Consider the following 17,980-nt stretch of genomic DNA (forward strand, 5'->3'; position numbering starts at 1 on the left):
TCGGCTTCTTGAGTAGCTGGGACTACAGACACATGCCACCATGCCCAACTAATTCTTGTATTTTTTTTTGGTAGAGATGGGGTTTCACCATGTTGGCCAGGCTGGTCTTGAACTCCTGGCCTCAAGTGATCTGCCTGCCTTGGCCTCCAAGTGCTGGGATTACAAATGTGAACCACCATGCCCAGACTAAGGTAGGATATTTTCTTATTCCAGCGCCTACTTGGAATTTCCAGTCAGGAGACTCACCGTTTCTTTCTGTGTCTGAGATTTTCTCTTCACACAAATATGTTTGTCCTCTCTGGAAGTGCTCAGCAATTAAGAAAAAGCAAGCATTTGTTTATTGATTCATTCTGCACACAGGTACTGAACACCCTTCTTTGCCAGACACTGTTCAAGTTGGTGGGGTTGCACAGAGAATGAGGACCCAGAACCTGTTCTCAAGGCAGCAGATAGACAGCAGCCATGGCTGCCAGAAGGGTGGGCAGCGTTTGCTCAGGGCACTGGAGGAGAGTCTCTCAAAGTGCAGGCTTCTAGAAGAGTCGGTGCCTGAGCCAGGTCACAGGCTGTAGCCGGGGGAAGGTCGGAGCCATTCCTGGCAAAAGAGCAGCATGGACCTGGACTCTGAGCTGAAAGAGGACATGAGGCTTCAGAAACTATAAGGCATTTGGAATGATGGGGCATAGCCTCTGGGGTGGGACGGGATGAATGAGAGGGGATGCTAGGAAAGGGAGCCCCCCCCCCCCAGATCCTCTTCTGGGCCAGCAGGAAGAGTTGGGAACCTTATTCGGATGGACAGGACTTAAAGCAGGAAGGTAATGTGTCATGATAGATTTGCCCTTTGCAAAAATCCTATGGGCAGTTAGGTAGAGAATGGCTGAGAAGGACGAGACTGGGGCGGGCAGGCGAGTTGAAATAAAGACACACTGGGAGACGGTGACGGAAGGTCATGGCTGCAAATGGAGAAGGGGGTAGATTTGAGAGCAATTGAGGCAGAATAATCTAAGACCCGGCTGTCCCGTAGGGAGATGGAGATGAGGAGATAGAGGCAGCTTTCTCTGAGGAGGGAATTCCCGAGGTTGGGTGTTTAGGCAAAGGAACGTTGAGCTAATTTAGCAACTTTGGATGTTTAGGTACCTGTGGAACAGCTCGGGGAAGGTGTGCGCAGGCTGCCGGGACCTGGGGCTGATGCTTAGGAGTGAGAAGAGCCGGAAAGGGAACTTGGGGAGTCATCAGAAAGGGGGGGATGGAGGGATGAGGTCATCCAGGGAGAAGAGGAGGAAGAGATCTGGAACCCCGAGGAGCCCCAGCCTTTAAAGGATGAGCTGAGGAAGAGGAGCCCCACAAGGAGACTGAGAAGGAGCAGCCGAGAGGGAGGCGGAGGGCTGGGGGAGGGCTCTGGAAAGCGGGGAGATCAGCCACGTCATATGTGAGGGAAGTCGAGGACAGCTGCATGCACGTCCCCTTGGATTTAGCAAGCAGGTCACCCGTGCCTTCAGTGAGAACAGTTCCCATGGAGTGGCCGGGGCGAAAGCCACAGCGGAGCAGGTCACAGAGTGAATGGGATGGGGAAAGTGGAGCTTAGTGTAGACAGTGCCATCAAGAAGCTTGGCTGAAGAAGTTTATGTGAAAAAGGAAATTGATTTTTATTTTTTAACCATGTAATATTGGATAGACTCTAAAAAGAATTTTTGTGATGTTATGTAAGCCAGGAAGCATAGTGGTGAAATAAACAGTGACGCCACATCCAGCTGAAGAAGTTATGGTCGGCTCTGCTTCTGGGGAGGGGGTGGGGCTGCAGGCTTCACCCAGGCTGCAGGTTGGATTCGGGTCTGCCCGCTGTGCCTGGCAGAGGGGATGATGGCCACCAGGGCACAGGCCAGCCACACATGTAGAACATGGGTAGGAGGCTGCCTGGGTTGGGCACAGGCCCTGGCTCCATGGCACTGGACGTTGACAGCGAGGTCTGGATGTGCAAAGGCCAGAGTAGGATCAGGCTTTATAGACAGATATTTTTTAAATAAAGTGGCCTGTCTATCCAGTGGCCAACAATTCAAGGGCACCTCCCCAGGGCTGAGCTGGACTAGCAGGATAGGGAAAGGAGCTGAGAGCCTAGCCCTCCAGGGGCTCGCCCCCAGACTGGAAAATAGTTGGAGAATGGAAAAGGCCGAAGGCAGCCAAGCTGTGCCTGGGCCATGGCCAGGGCTGTGGGTGTGATGCAGACCCCTGCCCAAGCCACCACCACGTGTGCCCTGGCACTGTCATGCCCTCTCCCTCCGTCTCTGCCTGTCTGTGACTGACAGCCTCCCCTTCATCTTTACATCCTTCCTGACCGAGGGTAACACGGGGCCTGGGCTGGGCAGGGAACCAGACAAGTCACGGTAATACTGAGCAAAATGCAATCTTCGATGATTCAGAAGCCCTTCCAAACATCCTGGTGTGTCTGGATCTCCATGACAACATGGAAGGGCCTTCTTCTCAGAGGCTCAGGACAGCCACATGGGAGATGGTCTGGTTAACAGAGGCCAGGGTACTCGTGGTCTCTGATGCCCGAAATCAAATCATAAGGCTGTGGTTATGAAAGGGAACTCAACTCCCGGAGGCTAGCCCTTTGTGACTTGAGTTGTGCCTTTAGCTAGGATCTGAAGGCTGGGGGTCCCGGACTCTTTATCACTTTCCAGTACTCGAACCTGAGGGGATAACATTCTCAGTGAGGTACCTCGATCCTCCACTAGGGACCATCCATGTCCTGCCACGTCACAGGCTACTGTAGGAGGAAGAGAGATTCATGTGAAGGGCTTTGTCCACTGTAAAGTGAGTCTACGTGCGTGGGTGGCGGTATCCTATCGCGTGCTGGGGAAAACATGTCCTGAGGAGTTCCCAGCTCTTTTCTCATGGTGGGGTGAGAGTGGAGAAAGTCCCAACCATAATTAAAATGTACACATTTGTGTCGTTCAGGGCAGTGACACGTGGCAGAACAAACAGCATCACTTTAAACTGTGACGGGGTTCAAATCCTGCCTGCTTACTTTGGCCACGTGCTCCTGGGCAAATCATGTATTCCTTGTCTGCGAAGTGGGGCTAATGAATGATCCACGCTTCGTGGGCTCACGTGACTCTGAAATGAGCTAATGTTGGAAAGCCCGTACTGAACCCAGAGAAGGGACTTCATGGATGCTGTCGGTTGTCGCTGCCTGCTCTATCTTAAATCACCCTCCTCTCCACCCTGTCCCCACAGGTCCGGGCTCTGTTTCCCTGGGAGAAGCCGCCTCGGCCCACCGAGATGTCCCGGCACCACAGCCGCTTCGAAAGAGATTACCGGGTGGGCTGGGACCGCCGCGAGTGGAGCGTCAATGGGACGCATGGGACCACCAGCATCTGCAGCGTCACCTCGGGGGCCGGTGGCGGCACAGCCAGCAGCCTCAGCGCCCGGCCCGGCCTCCTGCCGCTGCCCGTGGTGCCCTCCCGGCTGCCCACCCCCGCCACAGCTCCTGCTCCCTGCACCACTGGCAGCAGTGAGGCCATCACCAGCCTCGTGGCCAGCTCTGCCTCTGCGGTCACCACCAAGGTAAGACCTGGTGTCCTCTCTGAGCAGGAGCTGGGCAGAGGGGCCCTGCGTGGCTGTAGGCTCAGGCCAGCACCACAGGCTCCAGAGAGGCAGCCTGTGCTCTAGACTCTGAGTCCTCCAGAGTCTTGTCCTCCCAGGACCTGGGCCTGGCAACTATTTGCAAGCGTTCACATGGGTTTTATTATCCATAAAGTCTTTCTCTGTGACTAACTTGTAGCAAAACAGGCAGGTGCTGAGGCCACTCATTATCCTATGCCATGTTGATTAAATGCTATTTAATGAGTGAAGTAACAGTGGAACTCCAAGATGGCAATACGGGGTTCCTAAATAGATACATCGAGACCATACAAGCATCCATCAGAGTGCCAGTAACTTGGGTTCTAAAGAAGATACCGACAAGCAGTAATAGTCCTAAAGGATGATGGACCCACCCTTTACTAACCCCTGGGCATGCGTTCTCATATCCACTGTCTCTTCTGAGCCTTTCCTTATACTGTCCCCGCCTTACAGTTGGGGACACTGAGGCACAGCAAGTTTCTAAGGGCTGGTCCAAGGCTGCTGGTCCAAGGCTGTGGGGCCCTTGTGCAAGGACCCAGGCCTTGTCCCCGCAGCTGGCCTCAGGGATGTCAGTTCCAGGTCATTCCCATTTCTTCTAGAAGCAGCAGCTCCAGCCTTGGGAACGGCAGCAGAGGCCAGCCCGTGTTGCTGAACGGAAAGTAGAAAATGGCATAGCCAAGGCTCTTGCTTGGCCTCGGGCTGGTCCCCCATCGTGCTGGCTGCTCAGAGCCCCTCAGGCAGCCTGAGTCCTGGAGGGACAGGCCCCTGGCCATAGCGATGTCAGGAAGCCCATCGATCCTCATCTTGCTTCCTCACCGAGCACGGGCTATGCAAGCTGCCGTTGCCTCTTCGGGCCATTCAGAGCCACCTCCCAGGAGCCCCCTTGGGGCAGTGTGCATGTACACGCATGTGTGTGCGTGTGTGCGTGTGTGTGTGTGTGTGTGTGCGCGCGCGCGCGCATACACGCATGTGTGTCTAGGCTTTTCTTTTCTTGCTTTCAAAAAAGTTGCCGGAGAAGTTAAAGGTGGGGAGCCCCAACCTGGCCATTGTGAGGTGGTTGAGGCGCTGGAAAGCTGCACTCCAGGTGTCCTGCGCCTTTGTCTCATGATTTTCAAAACTCCCTTTCAGCCGTGCTTCCCATTAATACCTGTGAGTGCTGCCGGCTGCAGAGCCCGGCGGAGGCCGAGACAATGGAGCTATCGGAGGCCGGCTTGGAGCGCACTGACATCTTGCTGCAGTGCCTTATTGATTTTATTTTCCTGTTATGAAAACACCACCCCACTGAGGCGGGGAGGGAGAGAATGTTGGATAGGGGAGAGGAGATGGAGGATTATTTAGGCACACTGCCCCCAGGCCAGCCAAACACATTCTTCCCCTGGGCACGAGCCCCAGTGCTGGTCTGACTCGGCGACCTCTGCTCAGTAGGGCCAGCCGTTGACCCCTCTGGCCACATCTGGCAGGTGCTCTGCAGGGCCAGCTGTTGGCCATATGGAAGATGGCAGCCGCTGGAACCAACTGCTCGAGGATCTAGGTGGGAGAGAGAGGCTGGGCCCTGAGGCCCTCTTGAAGGTGTCTGTCCTTTTAAAGATGCATGCCTTTTTAGGTATGGCCTTGGGCTGCTCTGGGGGACAGGCGTTTGGGCTCGGCCAGACAAGGGAAGCGGAGGGGCTCTGTGCTGCCCCCTCCACCCCGCCCCACAGGGCTGCGCTGCCCACAGAGCTCCTACTTTACTCCAGAGTGGCTTAATATTCACCATCCTTGATGGCCCTGACCCCAAACCACAGCCACATGAGAGGAACGGAACCTAGCCTCAGACAGAAAACAACAGCTGGGGCAAGGACTGGGCAGGGCAGCCAGGAGAGGGAGAGGGGGCGGAAGTTCATGCCTGCGAAGACAGCCTGCTCCTTGGCGTGTCACAACAGAGGAACTGGATTCTGCCTCCAGCCCAGCCTCTTTCCTGCAGGGGCTTGTTCACTCCTCCGGATTATGCCCTGGTCCCTCGGTGCCCAGGAGTACTGGGCCGAAGGGAGGGGGAAGGGAGGGCAGCAGCTGCTGGCTTCCTGGGTACCCCTGGCAGATTTGGGCCACCGTGCCTTCCCGCCGTTCTGGCCTGGCTCCTGCCTGCCCAGAGGCCTGTCCCCTTAGCCTATGTCTGACCCCGTGCCAAGACCACATCAGTTGACAGGCAGGCTGAGGCCCAGGTATTTGCGGTTTCCCTGGTCAACAATGTGGGTCTTTACTGAGCAGCCAAGGGCTGGCTGGCTCTTGCCCTCGGGGAGCTCACGGCTCCCTGTGCATAACAAATCTGTGGCCTGGATAGTGTGACCAAATGACCCAAGAATGTCTCTCCCCCTGAAGTTATTGGCACGGGAGGCTTAGTGCCGTGGATTGAGCCAGACTTTGGGGACAGACCGCCTGGACTTGAATTCCATTCTACCACTTGCTAGCTGAGTGACCTAACAGGTTACCTAACCTCTCTGGGCCTCACTTCTGTAACATGGGAAGAGGTCATTGTACTTGTGAGCAGAGTTGTTGCGAGGACTGTGTGGGTTAAAACCTGTGTGAAGCACTCAGCACAGGACAAAACCTGGCCTGTGGTAAGTCATGTCCCGTATGGGTGCTGTCCTCTTACCACCATTGTTACTGTCATTCAGGTAAGGCCTATGGGACAAGGCTCTACCCCCTTAGGGAAGGGTGTTCATGTCCTTTTTTGCTTTTTTCAGTAAAGACAGGGTTTTACCATATTGGCCAGACTGGTCTTGAACTCCTGACCTCAAGTAATCCACCCACCTTGGCTTCCCAAAGTGCTAAGATTATAGGTGTGAGCTACCTGCCCAGCCTAAAAGGTGATCATTTCTAACCTCACATAGAGGAAAAGGCAGGTCTTCAGATAAGACACAGCAGCTAGGCCCCAAAAAGCCAAGGCAAGAAGGCGCCTCAAACCTACCCCTTGGCTGGGACTCCAGATGCTCTGTAGGCAAAAGGGAGCTGTGGGAAGAGGCCACCTGGTGGGCTGCAGGCAGAGACTGATACAGCCAGGTGACTGAGGGAAGGGAGTTTAAAGCTTTTTTCAGCTCTGGGGTCCTTTCTTCTTAGGAAAGCCCAATATGGACAGAGAGCTGAAACCACATGGGTGGGTGGGTGAGGTGGAAGAGCTGTGTCCCGGACAGCCAGAGTGTGGGGACAGCTGCTAGAATGAATCCACGGGGCTTCCTTGGTGAAGGGTGTAGAGGCATGTAGGCCAGAGCCACCCTCAGAAACTCAGCAACTGTCCCCAAAGAAGGTGACTGGGGGATTAGTGTCAATTCTGTCAGGCCTTAGCATCCCCTCTTAGCTGGGAAGGGTGCAGGGTGAGCATCACATGCTCCGCGGGCTGGGGCATCCCACGCCATCACCCTCCCCGTCCAGCCCTGTGGGCCTGGTCACCTTCCCAGGCAGGGGCCAGCTTCTGCCAGGCTCTCTGGGCCCGGAGGCTGGCTGTGCTCCCCGCAGCTGGCCAGTGAGGTGATGACAGTTCTTTCCGTCCCTGCTACCTTCAGGCCTGAGTTGATTTTTCTACTTCTTCATTTGTCTGTGGCCTAAAGATTCCTCACGTGTTGGACAAGCAGACTCCTGGGCTGCTGAAGTACAGGGAGGGGTTGGTGGGCTCCCCCAGCCCCCAACACACACTCATGGCTTAGACCAATCAACGGCCTCCCCGGAACACAAGTTTCAAGAGCCCAAGAGGAGCAGAGTGACCATGTCATCCAGCTCCTCATTTTACAGGTCACAGTGGTTAGCCCCAAAGAAAATGTAGCGTGCTGAGGTCACCCAGGGAGTTAGAATCAGAACCAGCCTGGGCCAGCCTCTCTTCCCACTCCAGGCTGCCTGGCAGAATGCATTCACCATGGTAACCATGATTGCAGCATTGTTATGGTAACTTTTCCATCCCTCATCCACCCAGCTGATAGCAAGCCAGAGATTTCAGGCCAGAAAATGGGCACATTTACCTCTGTGGTATAGACGAGAACATTTAAGCTAAAGGTTACGTCGACTCCGCGTTTCACCACTGCTAAGGGCTTCAAGCTTTTGCGTCCGACAGAACTGGGATTAAATCGTAGCTCCACCGCTTAGAAGCTGAGTGTGTCTCTGAACCTCAGTGTCTTTGTCTCGATGAATTGGAAATAAACATAGTGTCTTCCTCATGGGGATGATGTGAGAATTGGTTACATTAATATGCATAGAAAAGCTTAAACCACTACCTGCCATTTGGTAAGCACTTGATAAAAGTTATTTGGAAAGTTAAACCAGTGACTGGGTCTACCCAATTATTCATACATTTGTGGGGAAACCTGTCCCTCCTGGTGGTTGGTGCTGGGAGGCTAACGAAAGGTCCACTGGGCTGTCCCTATCCCCTGTCTGATGTGGCATGAGGTCATGCTAAGCAACTGGGATGGCATCCCGTCCCTGGACAAACCACTGTGTGTGGGGGCTGTATATGGTCCGGACCGCAGCGGTAGGGTGCTCCTGAGAAGCCAAACTGTGACTCCACAGCCAGGCCTGTTTGTAGACCTGAAGGGAAGCCCCAGTGCCCCACAGTTGCTGCTGCATGAAATTTAAATTATTCTCAGCAAACCTGCTTGAAAGATGAAACAGAAAAGGGACAGCTTCATAAAATGCAATTTTGTTCCTGAAAGACTGGACTCCGCAGAATCCTCGCTGATGTCTGTGAAATGTATTGGGGGCTTTTTTTCCTTGTGGTCAGGAGCACTCATGCTGAAACATTCCCATCGTCCCTCAGAGCTAAGCCCTTGAAAACAAATCTAGCTGGAAAGCAGAGAGACTTCGCCTGTGTCGGAGGCCTGAAAAGAACCAAAAGGGGCCATGAAATCCACAGGCTTCATCCTCAACACTCAAACACCCGGGGCTTTGACAATTTGTGAGGATTTGGGGCTGTCTGGATAGATATGTGTCATCATATCATGGAGACGATGCTGGAGACGATGTCTTCCCCATGCACCCCAGCTTCTCTGGAGTTACGGTCCCTTGAGGGAGATGATGTGGGATTTCCATCGGGATCATGTGAATGACCGCAGGGCCGATGCGGCAGCCCCTCCTGTGGTGTGGTTCTGGGCTCCATGAATCTGCTTTTGCATAGAACTCTCATTCCTCTTGTATTCACACTGAAAATCGAAGGCTGCCTTGCCGAGTGGGCTCAGTTGGGAGAATCATTCAAGCCCCTTTCATAGTGGATTTCCAGACTGCAAGTGATTTTATCCAGAAGACTGTTGCTTTCTCCGTGAACAAGAATTGTGATTTGCCTCGTGATAAATTATCAGGGAACAATAATGCATTGTGAGATAACACAGCCTGTGCACGTTAGTACTGAGCTCATGGGTTTTGCCGGCACCTTAAGTTGCAATTACAGTTTAATTGTGTATTCATTGACTTAAAACCCACCTGTCAGTCACAAAGTGTGTACAAAATTGAAAAATGTCATGATTTCCAAAGCACCCATTTCAAAGCCTACAGTTTGGGCTGAGAGGCCCAAACTTAAATTTCTGATTAAGGAGGCAAAAAGAGGGAAGACGTATTTTGCCACATTTGTGAGAGACGAGCCTTGGTCTGGGCAAAAAAAAATCCATACATGGATTCCAAAATAAAGATACCAGAAGACTTCATTGACTGGAGCTAGTTGTGTATGTAAGTTAGCTTTTACTGCTTGATAATACGCCCAAAACCTAGTGTTTTAAAGCCATCACGGTTCTGTGGTTTGACTGGTCAGTATTGGTCTGGGCTGGCTCAGCTGATCTCTACGGGGCTGTCCTATTTACCTGCGGTCTGCTGTAGGTTGGCTGGTGGCGGGATGATCAGGGATGGTCTCACACATCTGTGATTGGCCACCTGTTGTTGCCTCAGTCCTTTGGTGGCCTGTCATCCTCCATCTAGCTAGCTCAGGCTCATTCACATGGTGGTGTCAGGATACCAAGAACAGCAAGAAAGCAAGGTCCATGCACAAAAGCTTTTCTAACCTCTTCCTGAGGCATGTTTGCTAAAATCCCATTGGCCAAAGCAGGAGGCATGGCCAAGCCAGATTGAAGGAGTGGACCAGGAGACCCCGCCTCTTGATGGAAAATACTGCAACACCATATTGCAAAGGGACGGGCATCTAAGATTGGGAAGAATTGTGATCATTTTTGCAATCTAGCCCCGGAGTGTTCCCAGCATGTTTGTTTAGGCACGGTCATTCACCCTTCAGTTCTAGCCAAGGCTGGCATGCCTCAGGCAGAAAGGACTAGCCTATTCCACTCTCATATGCCCTGGTATAGATGTGGGACACTGAGGACCCACACACATCCATCTCCTCAAAGCGCTGGCCAGTGAGGTTTAAAAGAAGACACCCAGCAAAGATTGTGCTGCTAATGGACTGTCCAGTTGGCTCTCGGGAGACCTCACAGGTACACTGACATTGGCCTTCAGTTCAGAGGCTCCAGTGCTCGATCTTGTCACTGTCCCAGGGTTGGTGGGACTGAGACACTGCTGTCCCCAGGACATGCACAAGGACAGATGCTAACCTACTGATAGGGAATTTTAAAATCACCCCAAGGAGGCCACCTTCATGGACTTTGACCAGGGAATTTCTCCCTGTGGAAATCCACTTGGGAAAACAAATTCTGATGGGGAGACTTCCTAATGCCTCTGAAATCAGGAAAGGGAGTCTGTTACATGATGCGGTATTCAGTTGCTGCAGATTCGGATGGCCCAATGCCTCTTTCTCCCTAATAGGATAAATCCCATGCCGTTCCCCAAAAGCCCTTAAAAGGGCCTCTTCTTAAATTAAATTAGGTTTTCTGCAAAGAGCATCACTCAAGATGAACATAAATCTGCTTCTTATTCAGTTCTGATGGTTTTCCCTGTTTTGTTTAATTACTCATGTTGCAATTAAACAATTTTTTTTCCTTGAGAAAGGACAGTATTTTAGCTACATTATGGGTTAAATAGGCTTTGGAGAACTAGCCTGGGAGTCTCATCACCATTTGTAACATTGTTTTTTTATAGGGAAAGTATGTTCCAAAATCTAAACTGCCAAATTACAAATGAACTTTCAGAACCCAACCCGTTTGTTAACTAGGAACTGTCTGTAATGCTAAAAATAACTTGGGGAAATAAACATAAAAAGGAGAGCTTAATGCATCTCAGCATCATTTATCTACCATCAGCCCCTACACAGTTAGTTTAATTTCATTGAGGGAATGTCCTCCAAACCCAGACTGACCCTATCCCTTCTTCTTACTTTCATGGTACAGCCAGCCAGACTGGCCTGAGCCTTCCAAAAGCACAGCACCATGGGGAAGAGGCATTGTGGAAGTCTCTGCAGAGAAGAGCTGATGTAACTTAATGGATTACCAATCAGTTTCAACACTCCATTTGCTGCCCTAAAAGGAAGGTTTAGGAGAATTTCATGTACTGCTCCTGCTGCAGTCTCAACCAATCGTGGCATATTAATTTACATTGTGAATCTGCCTCTCTAGAAGCCATAGGCAAGAAACCTCATTTTCCTCTGGTAAATAAAGAACCCTGAGAACTGAGCAGAGTGAGTGGGCCAGGCATCTGTATGCACTCAGAGACCACTGTCACACACCTTTCCTATTGATGGCAGCAAAATTCCGCATGCCCAGCTTTCCCTCCTCTGCTTCCTGTAAAAGGTGGGTGAATACTTTGTACCCTTCTGGCACCATGAAAAGGAGTCCAGGAGCTGGGGATGGTGCAAGGTGCATGTCTCAGTAGCAGAAGGCCAGTTGTCTGCACCTCCATCCTTGACTTAAATTGTCGGTTGGTGTTTGCTCAGTCCCTTAAGAAAACACTCTTCAGCCAGCCACAGGGCCACCCTTGCTAGACGTGCTCCCCAAGGCTCAAGTGTCAAGGTTAAGTTTGTGGTACCCTGTCCCCTGCTTCTATCCTCCTTTGTCCTTGGAGGGCCACACAGTTTCCCCTGGCTCCTCCGACCCTGGGCTGCCAGGAGGTAAGATTCTTGCCCTGCCCAGATAGAGCTGTGGATGGATAGAGGAAGTCACTCACATTCCATGTCTTATTTTTTTTCACACCTGGAGGGGTGGAGACTCAAAACCCACCAGGGCCCCCTTTGCCTAAGAGACTTGGCTAGGGTAGGGAATGGGGGGAGGGGGGGATCCTGTTATGATGTCCCAGTTGCTCATGCTTTCAGATTTGATTGCTTTATTTTAAAAACATGGATTCAAATGACCAAGAGTCACCTGGGGCAGAAAGAAGAAACCCACGAGTCCAGCTTCATGGATGGCCAGATCCGTCTGGAGCACCCCAGCCAGTTCTCTTCCCGGCCGTGAGGTCAGGGCCTCCCAGTGTCATGCTTCTCTCCTTTGTCCAGAGCGCATCTGCTCAGCTCTCCCAGCATTCGGGCCATGCCTCTGGTGTTTCTGGGGTCATCTTTGCAATTCTAGAACAGCACCTGCCTTGAGGTTGCCCTCAGGAGGCTATTCTGGCAGGACAAGGGGACTCAGCATAGGACAGCCTCTTTACAGATGAAAACAAACCCAGCTGGGGGCCAGACCCAGATTCTTCACCTACTACTTAAAGGACCCCTACTTCAGGTTAGAAGTGGCCCTTAGGCTGGAGGGTGGCGGGGAATAGAGGTAGGAATGGGGGCATGGGCTGAGCATGCCTGCTGAGTTGTGCCGGCTGTGGGCAGAGCTGAAGAAGGAGCCAGGCCTGACAAAGTGACTTTGTGGTCTGTAGTGGGCGCTGTTGCCCATTTTGTCTCCTTCCTTCCCAGCAGAACCCCCAAACTGTTCAGGTATCCACCACTTCGCATGCTCAGAGAAAAGTGAACCCCAGCCCCTGCTGAGAGTATGATTCTGGCCAGCCATGGTGATCCTGCTCCCCTCCCCATGCTTAGTTTAGGAAAGGGTCATGGGATGCAGTTCTGAAATGGAATAGGAGGGTAATCCTGCCTGTGGCTTCTGGAAAAGGTTTCCTTGCTTTTAAGGAAGAGTCACAAGAAAAAAAGTCATCCTTCTCCCTCCAGACATTGTCATGACTGGATATGGTACCCTGAGCTGCTGTAACCTTCCTGCTACAAGCCTGAGGATGCAGCCAGCACATAAGCAGTGGAGAAAACAAGAGAGTTCCGGGTATACCGAACCGGAGTCCTGGTGCTGCCTTGCTCTGGGCTTCTTGTTGTGTGAGCCAATACATTTTCTAATTGTGTGAAAAAGAAATAAAAAAACAACCACCTCCATTGCATAGGCGGCTCCCAAGCGACAGCTGTGGGCGCCTGCTCTCTCTCCCAGACCTCACTGGGCATGCGGGTTTGCTAAAAGCAGCCACAGTGACCTTTGTGAGCACCCTCTCCTATTACTCATTCATCCCAGCACTTGCTGCTGCATACAGGGATCCTGCTATCTGTTGCTTCCCCGAATGTCAACGCCGGGACACAGCTTCCTACCGCCGCATTCCCACGTGTCTGTGGGTCTGTGTTTCTGTCTGAGGGAAATCCATTAACACACTGGTACGTGAGCCAGGAGGTCACTGGAGAGCTTCACTCCACCTCCCACTTTAGCCACACTGAAATTCACAAACACAGGAAGATCTCTCGTGCCCCAGGACCTTTGCTCCTGCCACTCCCTCTTCCTAGTGTTTTCATTTCCTCTCCTGTCTGCCCAGAAAAACTCCTGTTCACCCTACAACTGAGAGCCTAAGGGTTACCACCCCCCATGATGGGAAAACATTCTTTGCTGTTATTTCTCTTGTTTCTAAAACACTTTTTGTTTACATTCCTATTATTATAATACCTTAATGTTATATGAGACTTACCCGTTTATTCATTTGTCTCCTTATGAGGCAGTCAACTAAAAATCAGCTGCCCGTGATACCCAGTCTGTAGAGGCTCTCAATATGTGTTTGAGGACAGAATGAATGGATCCACGCATATGAATATTTATTAACGTATGTAGCCACTGTTGTTGAGTTAGGGAAGAGGAATCTTTTGACATTATCTCAACTTACCTACTCACGGAGAGAAGATAGTGGAGCAGCCTCCAAACACCATCATTTCTGTCGGTGCCATCATGAGGAGGATGAAGACATAACCCGCATGGTGAGATGGCATGAAGCCCTCGCAGTTGGGACCTGAGCCCGGATGACGAAGCTGTGTTGGGGGAACAGAGTTCACGTCAGTGGGCTTTTGCTGTCATTACTGTACCTTCCCATCTCTCCTTCGGCATTTAGAGTCACAGTATCACAGCCTTTCCTTCAAATATTTGCATCTTCTCAAGAGTTTACTCTGACTTGCCTGCAATTCTCTGCAGCTTTTTGCATGTATTTATTTTATTTAAGACACTCATCTAGTAATTACTTTGTTGCAGGCACTGTTCTAAGTACTTAGCAATGTGAACTTCTTTAATCCTCATTATAACTCTCTAAGTAATTATTATTAGCACCACTTCAGAGATGAGAAAGACTAAGGAACTCACCCCAGATCACTCAGCAGAATGGGATTCATCACCCAGAGCTCCGGGTGGGCCCAGCCCAGGACAGTCCTGGTGGAACTGGTTGGATGAGCGACTAGGTACACACAGGTTCGAGGCACATCCTTCCCCAGTGCGGGTGACACCACCCGAAGGTACAGCCACAGACTCCCCACAGGAACAGTTTTGCTCATCAGGGTTTGAAACAACCAGCGAACGTCAGGACCAAAAGGTGTAAGGATGGCATGGTCCAATCCCAGGCCTCATAGACAGCCAGCTGCAGTCCTCTTCATTTCTTGTCTGATCAAGTGACTCTTTTTCCTTAACAGCCCGGTGGGGTGGTGCAGATAGCACTCAGGTGCAGGATACTTGGGGACCGTTGAGCCTTAGAACCCCAGCCTCCCTTTTTCTGTCTGAGGGTTTCTTGTTTTGTCCCCAAGACATAGTGCATTGCCGGTGTTTCCACTCTAGCCCCTGCTTTCAGAGGCGTTGGCCCAGTTCCATCGCAGAAGGGTAGTCACAGCCATCAGGACCATCCACAGGGGTTGCTGGACGGGGTTTGAATATACCCAGGCTCAGGGAAGGAGCTCCCTCTTGCTGGTCCTGCAGTCGTTCTTGGTGGATTTGAACCTGGGCTGGGAAGGGGAGGTACAGCAGAATCACTGGCAGGACATTTGTGTGTGCCGGGGGCAGAGCAGCCGCGAAGTGCCGCTGTCTTCCCTGTGAGCTCAGCACCGCTTTGGAGGAAGAGAGGGAAGAAGGAAATGGTGGCTGTGGTCATGGTTTTCATCTCAAGCCCTGTTCCTATGACGTCTTTCCTGGGATGGGGAAGGAGAGACCCTATCTGAGGAGGCTGCTTGGAGTGATGAAAAACACCCAAGGCTGGGGTCAGGAGGTGGCATTCAGGACCCACATTCATCCTTGACTGGCTGAGTGACTCAAACGCGGAATGCTGAAGCTCTCTGAGACTGTTTCCTTATTTATAAGCTGTGCACAGGAACATCCCCCTCACCGGGCTGTTGTGGGGTCTGAATGGAACAGCTAGCTGAAAGCGCTTCAGTAAAATAAATACCCTGGTTCATATAGACAAAGAGTAGATTAGAGGTGGTGGGGGGCTGACGTGGAGGGCAGGGACAGGGAGTTATTGCTTACGGGGTAGAGTTTCTGTTTGGGATGATGCAAAAGCTTTGGAAATAGTGGTGACAGTCACATGGCATTGTGACTGTCGTCAATGTGACAGAACTGTACACTTGAAAATGCAGAAAATGGAAAATTTTATGTCATTATATTTTACCACAGTGAAAAAATAAAACTCAAATCTAAATAATAGTGAATGAATGAATGCCCACCATGGGAAGAGAGAAGCAATGTCTGTGCATAAATTCAGGGAGAGCTGACACACACGTCATGTCCTTGATGGAGAGAAATGCGGGTGTTGGTCACAGGGAGCAGAACAGAAGCCCATCAGGTGATGGCTCTTCATGAAGACCAGCATGTGCTTGGCCAGATACGAGGAAGGACTCCTGAGGAATGGGTGGGTGGGTAGGCCAGCACCCAAGGGAGGTTCCTGGGAAAATGTGAAGTCAGCGTGGCTGAGGATCCCCATTGGGACTCACCACATGGCCTGGTCTGGGTAGAAAGGCTCCCCACCCCTCCCCCAGCAGCAGCAGCTCCGCAGGCTCAGGGCTGCCCGGCCACGAGGTTACTACCAAGCACAGCGGACGGGTGAGGCCCTTAAGAAAGAGGGTTGTGGTGGATACCAGGGCTGTGGAGGAGTGTCTTTGTAGTCCATTTCTCTAGCGCCCCAGAGAGCAGGGCCGAAGGTGAAGCAAAGGCCATGCATATTCCAAGATAGGTCATACGTCTCACCAGCATCGGGGGTCCTGTGCTCTGGGCTAGAAGTATGCACCCTGCACAAGTGTGCGCTTTAACCTTGTGCACTCAGCAACCATTCCGAGAAGCAGGCCTGGACCGCTAGCCAGCCAGGACCCGGGATGTGTCCTTGGGGTTGCTGCCAGCATGATCATTGTCATTATCATCATCGCGGATATGTATTGAGTGCTCGCTGGGGAGCAGCCACGGCTCCAAGTGTTTCTGCCTGTGAACCCATTCCACCCTCGCAATGGCAGGAGGTTGGGCCGTCACTACCTTCATTAAATAACCTCAGGACACCTGCCCAGGGTCACAGAGCCCCAGAACTGGGCTCAGGGCCTCATTATGATACTGCTGGTAATGTGGAGACACAGGCCTGCCTTGGGGCAGAACAGCCCCCGCTTTGAAGGTGAGTCTGATCCTGAGAAGAAAGTGGTAGAGGAGGAGAGAGTGAGGGAAAAAGACGCAGGCCCCAGCAGCTCACCCACCGGAGCTCCAGAACCTGCACACTCCACCCGGCGCAGGAACCTCCGCCCAGCCAGGCACGCTGAGCCTGGCAGACAGACTCCCTGGTGGACTCCAGAGCCATGGAGGGGTATGTTTGTGGTCCATTCCTCTAGCACCCGAAAGAGCTGGGCTGAAAGTGAGGCTTCAGCTATACCGTGTCACATCGCCTCTTCCATTAGAAATATGCAGAGGGGACAGGGCGTGGTGGCTCACACCTGTAATCCCAGCACTTTGGGAGGCCGAGGCGGGCAGATAACCTGAGGTCAGGAGCTCGAGACCAGCCTGACCAACATAGTGAAACCCCATCTCTACCAAAAATACAAGAATTAGCTGGATGTGGTGGCTCACACCTGTAATCCCAGCTGCTTGGGAAGCTGAGGCAGGAGAATCACTTGAACCGAGGAGGCAGAGTTGCAGTGAGCAGAGATAGTGCCATTGCACTCCAGCCTGGGCAACAGGGTGAGATGCTATCTCAAAAAAAAAAAAAAGAAAGAAAGAAAAGAAAAAGAAATACACTGTGTGTGTGTTTTATTCTTCCACAATATTAGGCTGAGGAGATGATATTGGGCAAAATATATTGTGCCCATAACTCATATTAATGGGAATTCAATAGTGGCAACTTGTCATCTGCTGAGATTAGAAGGGAATATTGTGAATATTGTTATAATGATGTTAAAAAGGCATTATGAATTAGGTTCCATGCACCACATCGGATTCTTTGTAAATAATTGAGGAAGAAACTGGTGCTTGGAATTTGGGGTTATCCATTTTTGAGATCCCAGCAGTTCCATCACCAGGCTGACAGGGCCCCATTGATCTGACCACTCACAGGGCCGCAGCGGGGACATCTGCACGAGGCACGGCCAATGGCTCCGTAAAATAAGCATTGAGCAGAAATTAGTAACCGCCACATCGAGCAATGGACTATACGTTTTTCCTACAAAATCTTCTCAAGTCCAGATATTCTGTGTCCCTCGCCTCCAGTTGCAGGAACTCTGGTGGCATCTGAGTTGGCAGCAGCTTGCCACCACCACTCACACCCACCTCTGGCTCCCTCAGTGGCAAAGTCTTGAGCCTTGATATACCCACGATCAGACAGTCAGTCAGGCACCAGCAGCTTTGTCCCTGGCAGAAGAGCCAGGGTGTCTGGCCACCACCCATCTTCAGGTGGGCCTCTCAGTCCTGCTCTCTTGTCCTGAAGGACTCCACCACCTGCTGGCTGTGCCTTCAGCTCCTCAAGGCTCAGGATGGAAGGCAGCTGGGAGCTTCGTAGGAGACCCCACTGCAGTGCGTTCTCTTTAGCTCAGACCTGGTGTCTCCATGTGGCCCCGTGAAAGATCAGTAGGGACCCACGCAGTGGTTCATGCCTGTAGTCCCAGCACTTTGGGAGGCCGAGGTGGGCGGATCACCTCAGGTCAAGAGTTCGAGACCAGCCTGGCCAACATGGTGAAACCCCATCTCTACTAAAAATACAAAAATTAGCCGAGTGGTGGGAGTGT

At 51.8% G+C, this 17,980-nt stretch overlaps 1 protein-coding gene across 4 annotated transcripts in view; it reads left to right on the forward strand.

Annotated features, from left to right (window-relative positions):
* The window catches only part of KLHL29 (kelch like family member 29), a 332,691-nt gene that overhangs the window by 175,571 nt on the left and 139,140 nt on the right, over positions 1 to 17,980 (forward strand). For 3 of the 4 annotated variants that reach the window (XM_039462530.2, XM_074394622.1, XM_074394618.1), the window contains one exon: positions 3,235 to 3,564. In XM_039462530.2, coding sequence (XP_039318464.1) covers positions 3,280 to 3,564 — 285 coding nt within the window. In that variant the 5' untranslated portion in view covers positions 3,235 to 3,279. Of the gene's footprint in view, positions 1 to 74; positions 192 to 3,234; positions 3,565 to 17,980 lie in introns of all 4 variants that reach the window. The other variant, XM_074394613.1, reaches the window with a different exon arrangement.

The sequence above is a fragment of the Saimiri boliviensis genome, chromosome 1, assembly GCF_048565385.1.
Source record: "Saimiri boliviensis isolate mSaiBol1 chromosome 1, mSaiBol1.pri, whole genome shotgun sequence".
In the NCBI taxonomy this organism is placed as follows: Eukaryota; Metazoa; Chordata; class Mammalia; order Primates; family Cebidae; genus Saimiri; species Saimiri boliviensis.